Below are 18,966 nucleotides of genomic sequence, written 5' to 3'. Positions count from 1 at the left end.
TCTCATTAGAAAAGTACCTGGCACAAGGTAAATACTTAATCAGTACTTGTTAATGGACTGATTTTACTGTAGTTCTAGAAAATGACCTCACAACTAGCATGGAAAATGGAGGTAAGTAGATATTACTGTGAAGTTAATCAAAAGGCATGGATTATTGGAAGAACTAGAAGTCTGTCTCATAATTCCTGGAGCACCCTTTTCTGTTTAACAAAATGCAAAGAGTTTTTCCTGATGAACTTTTTGGAAAGTATCAGAAAAAGAGATAGAGGTATGGCTTGTCATCTTTGGGACCCGATTTATGTGCTAAGTGTATTTTAAAATAAAGTTGGCATTCCCTGGCTGCTTACCCATTACTGCAGTAGTCATTATTCCAGTCCACGGTCTGTGCCGGAGGATTTCTGCAGCCTGAACGTACATACTCCATTGCTTGGGTTACAACCTGTGCAGTAGTAGATGTGGGATTGATAATAGTCTGATAGTCAGGTTGAAGAGCAAACCCCTGAAAAAGAAACCAGGCCTTAAGAATCACACTTGTTTATTAACTATCCACTTATTACAAACAAATTAGAGTTGGATCTAGATCAGTTATCTTAACCTCAGCCTCAGTTTTCTCCCCTGTGAAATATGTATAATAACTATAACAAAAGGATTATGGAATGCCGTGCAGGTTAGGTGATATGCAAACAGTAGAATACTACTTAAATATCAGTCATGTGAGGCAGCTAGATGCCACAGTGGATAGGGCACTAGCTCTGGAGTTAGGGGAACTTGAGTTCAAATTTGGCCTCAGACACTTAACAGTGATTACATAAGGTAAATCATTTAACCTTCCTGCCTCATTCCTCCCCCCTCCAAAAAAAAGAAAAAAGAAAAAAACAAATATCAATCATTACAACAATATTGGGTAGCTTAATATAAAGGAGGAAAGTGCCTTGTCTCATGTACTTAATAATACTTTGTTGTTGTTTAGTCATTTCAGTTTCACTCCGGTCTAGCTCTTTATGATCCCATTTGGATTTTTCTGGCAAAGATACAGAAATGATCTGTCCTTTCCTTTGCCAGCTCATTTTACAGATGAGGAGCTGAGGCAAACATGGTTAGATGACTTGTCCACTGTCACTCATCTTATCAAATGTTTGGGGCCAGATTTGTATGCAGGAAGATGGGTCTCCCTGACTTGATGCCCAGTGCTCCATATTCTGTATCACCTTGATTTGAAAGCCTTTTACTTCATGCATAGTTATACTCTAGAGCATAAAGTTGTTAAACTAAGGAAAATTTTAAGCTAAAGAGATGATAACTGAATCCAAACATAAGGGGAAATAGCTTCTATAACCTTCAGAGTTTACTTTTTCCTTCATTAAACCTAAAGATACCCCAGTAGTTAATTCCCAGAATATGCAAGAGAATCTTTTTTGAAGGATGCAGGCAGCAGGTGGCTGAGTGTTTTATTAGACTACACCTATTCACACATTGTTCTCAAAACCCTTTTTCTTCATTCAATCACAAAGAGACCATCTGCTTCTTCTTTTATTTGTACTTCTTTCTCAACTAAACAAAAATTCAACCAAAGCTTTTGAGCAGTTGTTGGACTAATGTAGAAAGAAGGACTCATGACAATTTGCCACTGGAAAGCAGAGAAAGAGAAAAGTGTAAGACAGAGCAAATATTTTTTAATTGAAAAGCCCATTAACTGAGACACAATCAGATTTCAGGAAGATTCTTTCAATATACTAGTTTGATGAAGGGTTCACTTTCAATCCTAAGAGTCATTAGAAATTCAAGGACAGAATCTCTGAAATATTTAGTAGGTGGATCAAGTAAACAGAAATCATGCTAAGAATTATTTTCAGTTTATCTGGTGATTACAAGAATAATTTAAGCAAGCTTGGTTGGAAATACCCAAAATAAAACACTCAATTAATATATTATGGCTGCCTTTTACTACTATAGATCTCATCTATGTATATCATCCTTGAAATTCAGAGACTTGAGGGGAATGAAAGAGAAAGGAAATATGCATTTATATAACACCTGCTATGTGTCAGACATTATTTAAACATCAATCATTACAATAAGGACGTGGACAACAGTACAAAGGGAGAAAATACTATGTCCTATGCACCTAATTCTTTGTTAAGTCATTTCAGTGGAGCCCATTGGGATTTTCGTTAAAAAGATACTGGGAGTGATTTGCCATTCCTTCACCTTCCTTTTTCATTTTATGGGTGAGGAACTGAGGCAAACAGGTTTAAAATACTTGCTCAAGTTCTCTTATCAAGTAAGAGTATGAGGCCAGATTTGAATGATATCATTTGATCCTAAAAATTGATTTACTATTATTTACTTACTGCTAATCTTTTGGAAGATACAATATTATAGAGGATTTTGAAATGTCTAATAGTATTAGAAGTAATTTTAAGCATGTTTTTGTTTTTTTCTTGGTCTTCTGTTCATTTTATAAAAACCTGATATAAATGCTGGGGGCACACCGAGATGATGTGAAATACTACTCTAAATCATCCTAAAATAAATGAACATTAATTATCACCATCCTAATTATTGTCCTCTAAATTATACCATATAATGTCAGTCAATTAAACTTTCAGTATCCTAGACAACTCTGTGAGACAAAAAGTTGCAGAGTTGCCCATCTGAAGAGATGAAAGAAGGACTTTCTCATTGAAGAAATCACAGGTAACGTCTCTATCTCTATATTAAATTTGGGGGAAATATTAGAAATTATGTAGCCCCACATTCTTCTTTCACAGATGGGGAAACTTGAGGACAAAAGGAAATAACTTATCTGAGGTAAAAAGATATCATTATCTTCTTTTTGAATTTAATTGCTAAACCAAATGATAGGAATAACGTGCATAACAGATGTGCATATTCTCACTAAAAATTTCACATAGATTTATAAGATAAAGGGACCTCAAAGATCAGTAGTCCAATTTGTTTATGTTATACATGGGTAAACTATGGTCAGGTAGTTTAAGTGTCAAAAAAAAGTAAATAACAAAATTGGGATTTGCACCTAGCTAGGTCTCCAGAGTCGGTACACATCTAGATGGTACTGTATATAGAACACTGGACCTAGATCAAGCTTTCAATTCAAATTTGACCTTAGAAACACCAGCTATGTGACCTTAGCCAAGTCCCTTAACTTGTTTGTCTCAGTTTCCCTGGCTGTAAGGTAGGATAATAACAGCACCTAATTTTCAAGGTTGTTGTGAGGATCAAATGAGATAATATTTGTAAAGAGCTTACCACAATGCCTGGCACATAATAGGTATTTAATAAATGCTTATTTCCTTCTGCTTCTCCCCTTTATCTGAAACCAATGCTCATTTGATGTAAAAACAATCAGAAGGAAAAAAGTAAAACAATTAGCTAAACAGTTTAATTGGATTCACATAAACTAAATTAACACCTATTTCATTAAATCCCTAATAACTAGTTTGTTTTTTTATTAAAGAACTACAGATAACCGTGTGTGTGTGTGAGGGGGGTAAAATTTGAGTGGTAAAGGATTTGATGAGATTTTTTCCATTTTTTCCCATTCTGTTATGGCACCTCCAACTTTCCATGACTAAATCTTAAAACTTTGGAGCCACCTTTGGTTCTCCTCTGTCATCTAACACATAGAAACAATTATTAAATCCTGTTTATTGTGCCTTGGCAATATTGTTGTCATTGCTGTTGCTTTAGTCATGTCCAATTCTTCACGACCCTGTTTGGAGTTTTCTTGGCAAATATACTAGAGGGGTTTGCCATTTCCTTCTCCAGATCATTTGATGGATGAGGATCTGAGGCAAACAGGGTTAAGTCAGTTGTCTGAGGTCACACAGTAAGTGTCTAGGGCCAGATTTGAACTCAGGAAAATGAGTTTTGCTGATTCCAGGCCTGGCACGCTAGCTACTATGCTACCTAGTTGCCAATACCTTGGCAATATGTCTCTCATCTATCCTCTTCTTTCCACTGTCTCAATGTAATCTCCTAGTTCAGGCTCTCAGCATCTTTAAGCAAATGCTATATATATATATATTAAGTACCTATTATGTGTAAGGAACTGTGCTAAAAGTTGGTGATACATAGATAAAGACTAGGCAGAGAGCTAAATATAGGGAATTTACATCTATTGGGAGAATAAGACATTACCTTTAAGGGGACCAGGGTTTGGCAATGTTGAGAGATTAAATCACTAAGTTCATATATTTAATATAGGTCAGAGGTGATTTGAACCTGAGTTTTCCTGATTCCAAGCTTATTTACCACACCATGCTACTATAAGATGTTATATAGATAAGCACACTGTCATAACAAAGTAAAGGAGAAATTTTTTGGGAAATGGCCTCCAAAATAGACTTCCAATCACCAAGCTGCCTCCTTTTTGATTCATCCCAAGGAGAAAGCATAATGAAAATGAGGGATATAGATGGGTTTAGTCATAAAATAGAACATATGAGATAAATTCAAAATGGTAGATTGGCATCAGACTATGACTCCAATTGATCTTTTACATTGCTGGCATGTAATCTTCTTAATGCAAAATTCTGATGTCATTCCTCTTATCATTCTTCCACTCAAAAACCTTGACTGACTCTTCAATGCTTACTGAGCAAAGCATTTAACTTCAGATCCCAAGAGTCAAGGTTTCAAAAATCTGATTATTCTCTCTTTCTAGATTTATCTTATTCTACTCCCATTCACATGTTCCACATTTTTGCCCCACTGGACAGTTCTAAACCCCTCATTTTCATCCTTCACTCTCCTTTTTCCCTGCTTTTGTTCATATATCCTCCCCTCCTTTATGCCTGGAATGATCTCTGCTCCTTGCCCTATCTCCTTCTTTTGAAGTCTCTCCATTCCTTTAAAGTATTACTGAATGACTGACAGCCTCTCACCTCTTATTGTCATCCTCTCTGTCTTCCTTAAATTTTTGAATTCTTTCCCCACAGGATCTGTATTTCATATTTACCAAACCCTATTTTTCATCATAGATTATTTATGTACATATTGGGCCATCATCCCCATGATAGAGGGTAAAATCCTTGCAGGTAGGGAATATGTCATATGTATTTTATACCCCCTCCCAGAAGCAAGTGCAATATCTTGCACATAACATATGCTTGATGGTTATTTTTATAAATTGAATGGAACTGAATTCCAACCAGTCTTCTCCAATCCAAATTTCTCAGCATCCACATGATTCTTTGATACATTGAATTTTAATCATCTTCCAAGAGCAGGTATGCATTTAATTGTGGCCTTGCCTAGTATATAGTAAGCACTTAGTAAATGTTGATTGAGTGAATATTCTTACTTTTATCATCAATTCATCAATTACGTAGTTGTGCAATTTTTGCTATTACCTTTCAAGGTCCATAGTGCAGTGCTAGACACATAGCAGGACATAAGCTCTTAAAGGTGATATGATATAATAGATCCAATGGCCTCATTTTATATTTTTAATCAGCCTCTGTCACAGAGCCATGGGTGTCAATCCTTACTAAGAATTATTTCAACTTTGGTGGAAGAGATACAGGAAATGAGTATGCTAGATCAATGTTTTACCACTAAACAATAGTAAAATATTCTAAAATAGTATAATAAAAAAGTCCTGATTTAGCAAAATGCATGGAACCAATTAAAAAAAAAAACACCTACAGTCTTTTCTATAATAACAGAGAAAACACTTGGGAGAATATGCTATCAGGAAAGCATCATTTCCATTTAATTTCTTCTAAGGTTAGATAAATTAGTGACTGGTTTTATAAGGTCAAAAACTGAAACTGTTCAAGATGAAAACATTTAAGACTCAGCATTACAGTGTCTAAATTTTAGAAGGTTACTAATGAGAGTAAAAATGAAAGCCAAAGAGAAAAGAGTAGAACTATGATGTAAATGATAATTCTTCCAACTTCTTCCCAGTCAAAATGGAATATATTTCTGATACTGCAAATGAAGAGATAGTTGCTAGGGTTAAACCCATGGCTCATTTGAGGGGCATTATTTATCCAATTCTGTAACAAATGCTGATGATCAAAAACAACAACAACAACAATAACAACAATGACAAAAAAAAAAAAAACCCCACGAATGCTTGAGAGGTCTAATTAAACAATGGTGAATGTTTTGCATTGTAATGCTCAAGAGAAAAATCACCAACTGTTTTGCAACATGCCTAGAATTTTAAATTTCATTTTGTGGTGCCAGATTGAAATAAAAATAGGGAACTTGATAAAGATTAATTTGATGTCAGAAGGGACATTTGCTCTTTAATTAGATTTCTGTAGCCCTAGCAGTTTCCTTGTGCCACTATTGCAAGTCCTAAAAAGCCTGCAGCACAACTAAGCAGTGATCCTCATCCCCACACTTTACGGGGAACTAATTTCATTTCCTGCCTGTCTGGAGAGGTATTTTCAACAGGCATCAATGTTTTTTGTCTTCACAACTGATTTATTCATCAATCTCAATGTGATTTTTTAAAACCTTTAAATTACATCCAAATCCTAAAGCATCTGTTTATTACACAAGGAAATTGAAAATCTGTCTGTATGATATCATACAAAGATTTTTCCTTAAGGTTATAAAGGAAGTTGACAGATATTAATGATTTTTTTCTGTTGACCTCATTCAACAATATAGTAGAGCAGGAAAAAGGGAAGAATTCTGGACAAATAAACTAGAACCATTGGTTTGCTGTGTAAAATATATACAAGAAAAAATGAGACTATTATTCCTGGTGGACTATGCAATCCTTCTGTAGTATACATTCATTTTTAAAAGGAAAAGAAAATAACAAAAAGAATACTGAAATATAAAACATTATTTTAAAAATACTACATTAAAATTAAAAAATATATATATATATAAGAATATGCTTAGTATCCTTGATAGAAAATGTTTCATAAGAAGTGGAGTTTTGATTCTAAAAAAAAAAAAAAAAAAAACAACAAAAAACCTTGTCATGACATTAGCAGTAAATTGCCATCAAAAGTATAAATGAATGATTGGCATACTGGAAAATGCTTGGATCTTAGTCTCATAAACCTGGATAGGCTAGGATAGCATTTAATCTATCTTCCCTCCTTCTTATGTGCAGGCAAAATCATGCTGCAACTACCCCCTAAATGGATGTCTATTCCATTTAAAAAACAATACCGATTCAAGTGGAATTTATTCAGCACCTACAAAGGAATGGGAATAAAAAGACAACTATGATTCCTCAGAAAATAAAGTTCTACACCTCATCCCTGTAACTCATTTCATGCTGAACTTTTGTTTATTCATTCATTCATTTAAATACTTTTTGAATATCAACTAATAAAGAGGCTTTATGTTAAGTGGGGAGACAATGAATTCTTATTAATAGCCAACTTAAATTCCTCATTCTGTAATTGGAGCATCCGGTCTTTAATTATTGATGGGGATCACAAATAGGGAAGTTCATCCCCTTCATTGGAGTAATTCGTGTGAAATATGAAGAATTGCAAGATTGTAACACTGTAAGCTCCTTGAAGGTGCAGGGACTATTTAATTTCTTTCTTTGTATCTTCATATACAGCACCTTGAACATGATAAATGTTTGTTGATTAAAAGATTCATTCTTTGAGAGTACAAACTGAAAATGAGGGGGAAAAGTATTTGACAATGATAAAAAAAAATGAAATGGGCAGTTAGATGACACCATAGTGCATAGAGCACTGCACTTGAAATCAGGAAGACACCTTTTAAGTTCAAATCTGGCCTCAAATACTTACTAGCTGTGTGCCCCTGAGCAAATCATTTATCCTTTTTACCTCAGTTTCCTCATCTATCAAATGAGCTGGAGAAGAAAATGGCAAATCCACTTCAGTATCTTCACTAAGAAAATCTCAAATGGGTTCTTAGTGAGACATGACTGAAAGGATTGAACAACAAAACAGCTGAAAATCATAGGAATTAGGAGAGAAGATGGAGATAGAGAGAATAATAGAAATAGGAGGAGGGAGGGGAAGGGAGAATCCAATACTTGTTGGTATAGGTAAGCATAAGTAAGAATAACCCCTTGTTATTTGAAAGGGGATATAACTTAAATACATTGTGTGTGTGTGTGTGTGTGTGTGTGTTTCAGAGAACCAAATATTAAACAATTGCCAGCACATCCCTGGGCATAATTCATAAGAGTAAACTGCAATTCACTCTGTCACCTGAAGTACTGCAAAATTAAATGACTTGGCCAAGTTCACAGAGGCAGTAGAAATCAAAGGTTACCATCTATCTGACTCCTATCTGACTAGTTCTATATCTACTGCCCTCTTTATTTACATTTAAATATTTCAAGTCTAGTGGCTTCCTGATGATATTCTTGGATCCAATCTAGGCAAGTTCATTCTAAAAAGATTTTGGTATGAATATTATAAAATAAGCAATCAGAGAATCATGGACTCCTCAAGTTAGAAATGACTTTCACTTTATTTCTACCTGTGTGACAATGTTGGGCAAATTACTTAACGTCTTGGTGATGTAACTTAATCTCTTCCTATCATGAAGAAGCTTTTATCAGATAATTTTATTATTAGATAATAGCTATTAGAAGATAATTCCCAGACTATCCTGATTGTATAGAGTGATTTTGAGGAAGGAACTCTTTTATCGATCTTCATGGACTATTACCCAACCTCTAGCTATCTTTAAACGACTTTTTGAGATATTCATTAGCATATCTTTAAATAGGTTGGGGACCTGGTCTGCCAAGTAAATTAGATCTTACTCTTGGATCCTCCCTCTGAGTTTGCCTTGGGTTCCCTGAGAAAAATACCAAAACTGTATTTCCACTATAAAAGATCTGATTATAATGGTCTTTGCTAAGTTTTTTTCAGAACTAAGCCCACTTTGAAGTTACTTTCTCTCTCTCCTCATAGTACCTTGTTTTTAATGGCACTTTTTTCCTTACTCTAGCTAATTTTGGTTAGTCTACCAAACTCCTCTATGGAGCTAACATGCCAGTCAATGGCTTACTCCCAACTCATGGAGTATTTCCTTTCTCCTAGTTAATTGTGAGCTTCTCTAGGGAACTTGCCCTTTCCTTACTACCTATATGCTCTCCCAACTCTATTTCATGTTTGCCATTTCTGTTTATTTTTAACCTACTTTGTCTGTAACCTATTCCTGTAAATAAATCTATCTTTTGCTAAAGAGAATGGCTATTATGAATTTATTACATATTAACTAGGAATTGCTACCCTGACCCTATTATTGAGGTCCTAAGTTTCTTAAGTCTTAGATCTTAGAAGTCTGACCTTTCACCCAACTAAAAATCTTTCTTATAAGAAATGAAGTTTTTATCGTGTATAACCTGGAATTCTTTAAATAAAAATATCATTCCTCCTCCATCTGAAGAATGTCTACCTTTTTTATTTATTAAATGGTAATTTATAATTTTCTCCAATTTTGAGTCTGGGATTCTTCCCTGTATGTTTTAATTTGTTAAGATTGACTTAAGTGTAGTCGAACAATAATCCAGAAGTTGGCATTGGCTATGTTTAGGCTCCAGGATAACATTATATAGTTAAGTTGAATAGTGGCTGGATTAAGGAAAAGAAAACAGACTGCTGCTGGTTATTTCCTTTTACTAAATAGTAGAGAGGATGGAATTTGTGGGTCCACCAGTATGGTCTGCAAGGTCCATGTTTCCTTTTCAGACAGGAATAGATATACTGTGTAGACAACAGAATACACGTAAGTGTGTATGTGTGTGTGATAATCATTCTAAATCTCTGCTTTTAGTATCATTGTCAAATGAAGTAAACAAATAAACAAGTTTTCAGTTCTGTCTGCCTAGAATTATAAAGTCCCTTTGCTAGGATACCCTTATATTCATCTCTTTCTAGGGTGTAGTATAATTGGACTGATTTAGAATGTTCCTGTACCTTTTAACTGAGCTAAACAATAGTAAAAAGCAGCTACGCCCCATGGAGCCATCATATAAAGGATTCTCTAATATGTAAATCTGTATCTTGTATGTAATTACTTTGGATCTAAAAGCACAAAATGCAGTCTCAGGCATTACTAAACTCACCTAATATTCACTTATGAAAGGTTACAATTGCTCTCTAGGCTCTTCCATATCTCATCTCCTATTGGGTCTCTTCATTAGTGTCTCTCTCTTTTCCTTTTCTTTATCTCCCTCTGACTCTTCAAGTGATTCTAGTAAGCTTTCTTCTGGGCTTTCAGGTTTTATTATCATCAAAAACTGAGCTTACCCTCATTCTCAGAGTTTCCTATCATCAATTAGTCAATCTTAAGTTCCTGCTCTGTATTAGAGTGGTGGACTAAGTATAGAGTTAGGGTTGGGGTCAGAAAGACAGATTCAAATCCTGTTTCTGAAAAAATAGCCAGTAATCTATAATGTTAATTTTGATGGCAATTTTTTTTTACTGAATATAATTGCTTTTCCTGTCCACTACAATATATATTACATGGGGCTTAGATTTCTAGCTCTGTAGGTCCTAAAATTTGAAGACCAATATGTTATTGAATTGAAAAATAAGTCTGAATTTAATGGCTGCATAGACGTTTCTTTATTTGTTTGGGCAATGGGATTTAGTATCTTTCTGCATTCTGAAACTCTTATTCTGCAAAATAATTTTTATCTCTTATTCTTGAAATACCCAAATTTTTTAATTGAAAAAAATTCCTATGAAGTCAAAAATTACTTAATAGAAATCTAAAATGAGACATAAGTAGCTTCCATAAAACCCAGATATAAGATTGGTGTCCAGAATCTCCTGTGTTTTCTGGTCTCCATTATAGCCAGATTCCCACAGTGAGATATGAAATAACTGAAGCTTCCAGGGTTGCCCCAGTTTGCCTCAATCAAGGAAACATGACCTTGATTATTTTACCCAACACCAACTGGTTTACCCAACAACAACTGGGTTCAACAAGGATATCAAATAAAGACTTTTAAAAAAAATTTTCTCAAGAACCTGAGGGCACTAGATAATTGGTCTGGCATGTTTGTTCCTCAATGTTGCTCTAGTATTCTGTGCTGATCACCACTGGACATTACCAGGGGCAACAACATTGGGGCATGTGATTGTGGTACTATTCTTGGCTTCCAGATTCTGGCTTCATTTGGATCAGTAGATGAAGTGCTTTTATGTCTTCATAATAAGAGAAGTGGGCTCTCTTCTGGTTGTTTTGGATTAAAACTATGAAGCTTTTTTTTTTTTTTTGCTACAGATGTTTTACAATAGGACTTATTAAACTATAATCACAGACCACTAAAGGCTCTATAGATGCATTTTAGGGACTCAGGAGGTCCTTGAACTTAAATGGTGGAAAAAAAACCACATTTATTTAAAAAAATTAGTTTCTTTTGTAACCCTATGCAACTTATTTTATGCATTTAAAAACATTATTCTGCAAAGGGGTTCATGACTCACATACAAAAAGGTTAAGAACACTTGCTTTAGAATTCCTGACATAGACAGAAGCTTGAATATTTTTTTTTTATCACTTTTTAAAAACAAGCGTTGCTAATCCTAGAAACACAAGCCTAGCATTTGACATGGAGTTGTAGAAAGAAACCCATGACTATGAAAAAAAAAAAAAAAACAACCATCAAGAATTCTTGTGACCTTCTGATGTACCACACACTCATCACTTTACTTTTCCAAAGAGTGGAACTACATTTATTGAATACTAACAGTTCTCCTTTTCTGCATCTACACTTTTTACTATTCAACCTTACTTTTATTTCTTTCATACTTTTTAAAGCTTCTGTCACAATGACATGCTCTAAAAGCATAATAAACATATTCTGCAGAACAGAGAAAAAAGATTAAAGTCCTTTCCCATTTATTATAATAAATAATCTTGTCCTGTAGTTAACAAAAGAAACTAAAGCCAACAGTTAGCAAAATAATACTTACTTGTTGCATTGTGGGTGAATGTAAGGCAGACTGGACCTGCATTGGTAGTTGGTTTCCAATTGACTGCTGCATTGTGATTGGCTGGTGTTGCTGTATATTGAGATGCTGGTGAAGAGGTGGGCTGATCTGAAGGGGAGGAGGAGGAGACACTGCCATGTTGGCTATAGACACAGTCACTGGCATTTGGTTATTAGGTTTCGGTGCTATGTTCCTGGGGAGACTAGGGTGCATGGCAGTTACGTGAGGATTCATTCCCGGCTGCTGATGATAGTGGGAACTTAGGTAGAGAGCTGAATGAGTTTGAGTGGGCCCATGGAACACTGACTGTTTAGAATTAATCAGCTGAGGAGGCTGGGATGTTTTAACATCAACAGGTTCACTGTAACTCTGTGGAGAAAACAGACAAAAATAGTATAAGATTGACAAAAACACAGGCTGATTTTTGTATTCAAGAGTATTCTTATACTCATGAATAGCACTATTGTACACTATAGACACTTAACTAATGCTTAGTAGATTAGAATACATTTTTGGCTCCTTGACTTAAAAAAAAAGAGAATTTCTTTATATTACCTTACCAATAAGATATTACTCAAACAATAATCTATTTGCTGAATTTTGTTGCTGTTGATTTTTATTTTAGATGGTACTTTATAATTTATAATGTGCTGTCTTCATATCAATACTGTGAGTCAGGCAGTACAAATTATCTTTATCTTTCAGATGAAAGGTGAAGGGTTTGGCTTGGGGTTATATGGCAGGTCCAACCAAAGAACCAGCACTTAAACTCCCTGTCTCCTTACCCAAGCCTATTCTTTTACTTTTGCATCTTGTCTTTTTTATTCTAGCTGTCATACCTCTAAAATAACACAGTCTAGATTTTTTCCCACTCTCTAGATTTTAGAACCTGAGCTCCTGACTTTCCAGGTTATTTGGAAACAAGAGAATAGTACTATCATTCTACTCTGAAACAGATATGCAATGTACTTTATGAAGGCTCATCTTTGGGCTTCTCTTATGGGATTACATTTTTGTATATATTTTTCTTCCCAGTGGGACCACAACATCTGTAATGAGAGAACAGAAATTTCTGGAAACGGGTTTTGAGGAAGAGACTGCTGAAATAAATTACTTAAATTGCACAGAACCATATTACCAGAGCTCATTCTGATTTCTTTAAGTAGTTAGTGATGAATTGTTCTCCATAATGATTGGATAAAAATAACCTCTTTCCTAATTTTGAGACATCATAAATTACTGTAATTTGGCTTAAAAATTTTCCACAATCTTATACCAATTTCCTAATGATCTTTTAATTGACTTATAAACTAAATTCATTCCACTGAAAGTCAGAAAATTGTTGAGAATTAGCTTGTTGGTGTTCTTTTTGGTGGGGTTGATAAAGGTTAGGTCTCAAAATCAGGAAAATCTGGATTCAAGTCCTCCTCTAGCTATGTGACTATAGACAAATCACTTAACCTCAAAGTGCCCCAGATAAGTCAGTAAGACAATAAATTATAGATGACTTTCTCATCTGAATTGTGGACAGAGATGTGGGGAGTTTGTATCTCAGATTTTCCACATCATAATGTAATGACAATTCTGGACTATGGAAGAAAAACAAAGAAGAAATAGTCAAGAACATACCTACTAATTTTGCAGGGGGAGGAGAGTTTGACAAAATAACTGTTAAAAGGTGAAAACAACTGAAGAAAATGCTAAACTTTAGCCCTTGGAGAAATGTCACTTTTGTCAGAACAAGGCCTTGAAGATGCATATATGCCCTCATGTTGTGACCGCCAAGTCACATTTATTCAATTTACAACTCAAAATAAGTTTCTTATTACTCTCAGCACTGTAGGATAAACTGACTCTGGGAGAGTCTATTTGCATTCTTCCTGATCTATGTTCCATCACCAACAACCAACAAATACTTGCATTACAAAAATTAGTTTCTTATAAATGATAATGTAGGACTATAAAAAACCCTTCATGTTCATAAGTCAAGCTTCAGCTCTGCTAGTAATTAAAAAAAATGCTCTGGCCAATAAAATTAGAAAAGTCAATGAAAAATAACAATAAGAATAAAACTGCATATGTATTTTTCACTTACCCCCTCCCCACCACAAACTACATACTAAAGCAGAGGCATGCATGGAATCCTAGGACTGGAACCAGGAAGATCTGAGTTAAAATTTCACCTCAGATACTTATTATGTGATTCTGGGCAAGTTATATACTTTTATTAGCCTCAGTTTACAAAACTGTAAAATGGGGATAATAATAGAACGTACATTTCTGGGTGTTGTGAGGATCAAATGAGGTAATAGTTGTGAAATACATTTAATTAGTACATTTCCTGGCATATAGAAGTAATTTCTAACATATAATAATTATCACATATAATAACTAAAATTTATAAGTTGCATATATATGTATATGTACATACATACATACATATTCAAAACAACCCATGTAAGTAAGAACTATTTTTTATCATTTTCATTTTAGAAATGAGAAAACAGATGCAAATAAAGGTTAAATGACTTGACCAAGATCACATAGCTAATAAATATCTGAAACTAAATCTGAATTCAGTCTTTCTGACTCCACCCTGGTACTCTATCCACCGTGCCACTTATAAATTATTATATAATTATTATATAATATTATATAAGTTGAAAATTTGAATTTAACTGACCTTTAAATTCTATTTCACATAAGGAAAAAAGGATTACATAATGTTAATAATGAGTTAAAAGAAGGTTCAAATTTTCAACTCAAAATTTAGTTTGCATATTGCTTTCCAATTGTTTTTCATTCGAAACTGGAGAGGATTTTTACAATTTTTTTCTATGATTGATACATATGGGGTGAATGCAATTGAAATTGTTTTCATTATGCATCTCTGCAGCATAAATCACCTCATTATCTAGGTACCTTTTATCCATTAAAATATATACATATTTATGTGTGTATGTATGAAATAAGCATTTTTATTGTCTGTTCTATGTAATAGGCAATGTGCTTAGTATTCTTTACAAATATTATCTTATTTGATCCATATAACAACTCTACAAGATAGGTACTTTTAAAAACACATTTTGAATGTTGAAGAAACTGAGGCAAACAGAGATTAGGTCATTTGCCCAGGATCATACATTTAGAAAGTGCCTGGAGACAGATCTGAACACAGGAGAGGTGTGTGTGTGTGTGTGTGTGTGTGTGTGTGTGTGTGTGTGTGTATGTGTATGTGTGTAATCTCACATATGTAAGCCTTAATCACCCCAGGAATTAGAATTTAATATATAATATATGTTATTTCAATGTTGTTGGCACAAGTAAATTTATGTAAATAAATTTGACTTAAATAAATACATTCATGATAAATTTATAACAGCAATAAGTAATTTAGCAGAGCCCAGATGCACTGCTGCATGAGTTTACTTTTTTTTTGTTGTTGTTGTTCAGAGAAATCACTGAATTCCACATGTATTTTTGTCTCCCCCCACCCCAATAGCAAATATAAATTAAGATTCCATTTTAAAAAGTGTATTTCTTGCCTCAAAAGAAAGCCATGTATGTTGACCAAAACTGCTTCTATGTATTAAATTCACTGTGCTTTTCTGGTTATTCTCCCGGCCCTTTGACTATTATTTATGATTTTCTCTCTAAAAGGAATACTTCTAAGTCTTCTGTTCTCAGCTTTCTTCTTTTCTTATTGCTACTCTTTTTGGGCAATCTCATAGATACCCAGAATCTCAGAGTTGGATAGGACTTTAGAAATTTTCTAGTCCATTTCTTATTGGAACAGGGATCACTTTAGAATCATCTTTCATAAGTGACTGTGCTGGTTCCATCTTAGGACCTTTAATGAAGAAAAGTGTATGATATTCTAAGGCAGCTCATCTCACTTTTGAACAATTTAAATTATTTGACAAATAGAGCAACTCTACACTATTTTTAGCTGTCATTTCTAGTTCTGGCCTCCTTGGTTCAAGCAAAATGAAGCTAATCCCCATTTCTACATGCCTACTCTTTGAACACCAGACTACAGCTTCAATTATTACCTCTTATGCAGTTGACTACCAAAGAGTTATTTTCAACCCAAATCTTTTCTCTTGAGTTCTGAATAGAACTCAATTCTAAATGACTAAGTATACCTACAAGTGGATGTTTCACCAGTGTCTCAAACTCAGTGTAACTCAAGCTTTACTCCTTAACTTAGTTCCTGGACATGCTCTTCTTCTTGAATTCCCAGTTTTTGTCAATGGTACTGTGATTTTTCTAATCATACAGGTTTTCTCTGCTACGGTCCCTCAAAATATTACAAGTATTTCCTTGTTACTGAATAAAACCAAACTCCCTTAGTTATCATTCAAGATCCTTTGCAATTTGACCTTAGTTTTATTTTCCAATCCTTACCCCACCCCAGCCAAATTCCCCTTAATGAACATAACAGGGAAGCTATGCCAGTCTATAATTTTTGAATATACAATTTATAAAATTATTATTATTCAAGGTTCACTTAATAATTCCTTTATGAAGACTTCTCTGATACCCCCATTTAGATGTTCTTTCCTCTGATCCAACAAAGCATTATTTCTCATTCTACTTTCATATTATAGCTTGTATTACAACTATTTGTGTGTATGCCTTATCTTCTTAAGGTCAGGGATTATTTAAATATATACGTATGTATATATTATATATAAAATTTACATATATATGTGTGTATATGTATACCTTATCTTCATAAAGGCAGGTATTGTTTCATACATATGTATATTATAAACATGTTTATTACAGACACATATGCACACACATGTAAGTTATTTATGTACATACATGTGTCCATTTGACAAATATTAATTAAAACCCAACATTTATGAGGCACTATAGAAGATTTAAACATATATATTTTATAAAAGCATATATGAACATATGTGTGTATACAGATATGACACTCTATAAAAATGACATACACATTTATATATAAAATATGTACATGCATGTTTATATATACATATATATATATTAATCTTTCACACATACTGGTTTTTAAATTAATATTTGTCAAATGCATCTTTTGAATTTTCTCAAATATACCGTTAGGAAAAAGCTAATAGTTGATTACCCCCAACTCACCTTACTCATACAATATTTCTGAAGGATATATTATAAGAGTTGCTATTAGTATAGTTTTTGGCATAGAAGAAGTCCTTAGTAAATTCTTTTTTCATTCATTCATAAAATTAAGTTAATTTATTCTTATTTTCATCCTTCTGTACTAGTTTGAGGTACCATTTCCCTCTATTTAATAAATAGAGGGGTTGAGGAACAAGTTATTAAATATCATCTTAAACTGAACAAACAAAATTGAACCCAAATTCACTCATTTTTCAAACCTTTGGTCACGTTCTATCAATGATAATGCTAACTCTTTATTATTAATACTCTAAATACTGTAATAGTACTATTATTAATATTATAAATATTGTAAACTATTTCCCCCTCCCACATTTTTTCTTTTAAAGTTCTTTTGTACAGAAGTCTAATGTGGCATCCATTTCTGTCACAAATCATACCAATACTTAAGTAAGTATGGTCTCATACTCATACTCACTAAATACTTTTTAAAAAGTTAACTTTTTTTTAAATTTCAAAAAGGTGATACTTAATTTTGTTTTACCTTATTGTAAATGGAAAAGTAATGTGACAAAATTAAGTTGAATTGAATTTCTCATTTAAATAAAATGAATCAAATCTATATAACCTCTCACTATAACCCCCAACGCCAATAACTTTTCTTTGATCTGTATTTTTACCTGACAAATATAATTTTCCAGTGAAACTCATTTGAAAATCATCTATGTGAATTTGACATTGTTATGGAAGGAATTTACTCTTGGGGTTATCTTCTAAGTGTGTGCTACCTCCTACTGCATTATTGTATACAGCTGGACATAAATGCTGAAGGTCTTTCCCAGTAAGCCATAGTGATTTCATTAAAGCACTCAATGATATTTCCAAACTAAGGCCCTTCACAGAACATTCCTTTCAATATCCTTTTGAGATGTTAAAAATATGCAGCATTCATTGTTCTGCTCTATGCTCCAAGATTCTCTAGGATTCATTATTAACCAAGTTTTTGGTTATTTCAAATCATCTCAATCCCATTTACTCTGGATAATGAAGACACTGCTATATATGTGACTGCTTCCCTAGTATGGCAACGTGCACTATAAAAGTGAAAGATTGACAAAGCAATTGTTATTTAAAATAGGGAAGTATCAACAGAAGATATAAAACTCACTGGAGGTAACACTACAGGAGTTGCCGAACCAAATCAAATTAATAGACCATCTAATTTGATTCCTTGATTTCAGTACTGACCACTACTAGATGTAATGGGAATTAAAGAAAATTTTATGTACCCACTCTATTGTGCATTGTTACATATGGAGGGGGGAATTCTTCCTGGCCCTTGCAGGTGATTAACTTGCACCCTGAAGCATGAGATTTTATTATCTTTAAATCACTGTCTGGGCTTATAGAGCTGCAAATTTTATGTTAACAGTCATAAAATTATCCAGCCCATTTTAAAATTCAGACACAGTTTTTGTCTCAATGACTTTCCATGGCACTGAATTCTGCCACTTTACCTCATGCTGTAAAAAGAAATCATTTCTTTTATTTGTTTTAAATTTATTGCTCTTCAGTTTAATTTTAATGCTGTGTTTCTGTATTATGGGCATGATAAAAAGGATACTTCATAATTTGATTAGACATTATCCTTCTTATCCTCCTTTGTACCATGAAAAAGGAAGTTTCTCATGTCATTCTCTTTATGTTAGGATTTTCCACCATCTTGGTGTAGTGGAAGAATGTCAAACATGTGGCCCATGGGTGCTGGAAGCAGATTAAAATTTCATTGGAAAGTAACAAAATAAACAGAAAGACAATAAAACAGATAATATTACATTTTAAAATTAAATCAATGTGTGACCACAGGGATCCTTATGTACAGATTAGTAGCCCT

At 33.7% G+C, this 18,966-nt stretch overlaps 1 protein-coding gene across 3 annotated transcripts in view; it reads right to left on the bottom strand.

Moving 5' to 3' along the window:
* TOX (thymocyte selection associated high mobility group box) overlaps positions 1–18,966 on the bottom strand; it is a 352,655-nt gene that overhangs the window by 2,682 nt on the left and 331,007 nt on the right. For all 3 annotated transcript variants that reach the window (XM_051970153.1, XM_051970152.1, XM_051970154.1), the window contains 2 exons: positions 11,925–12,311; positions 348–499 (listed from right to left, as the gene is read on the bottom strand). In XM_051970153.1, coding sequence (XP_051826113.1) covers positions 348–499; positions 11,925–12,311 — 539 coding nt within the window. The remainder of the gene's footprint in view (positions 1–347; positions 500–11,924; positions 12,312–18,966) is intronic.

This window comes from Antechinus flavipes, chromosome 1 (assembly GCF_016432865.1).
Source record: "Antechinus flavipes isolate AdamAnt ecotype Samford, QLD, Australia chromosome 1, AdamAnt_v2, whole genome shotgun sequence".
In the NCBI taxonomy this organism is placed as follows: Eukaryota; Metazoa; Chordata; class Mammalia; order Dasyuromorphia; family Dasyuridae; genus Antechinus; species Antechinus flavipes.
Note: the sequence above shows the minus strand (reverse complement) of the source record. Positions and strands in the feature narration are given on the sequence as shown.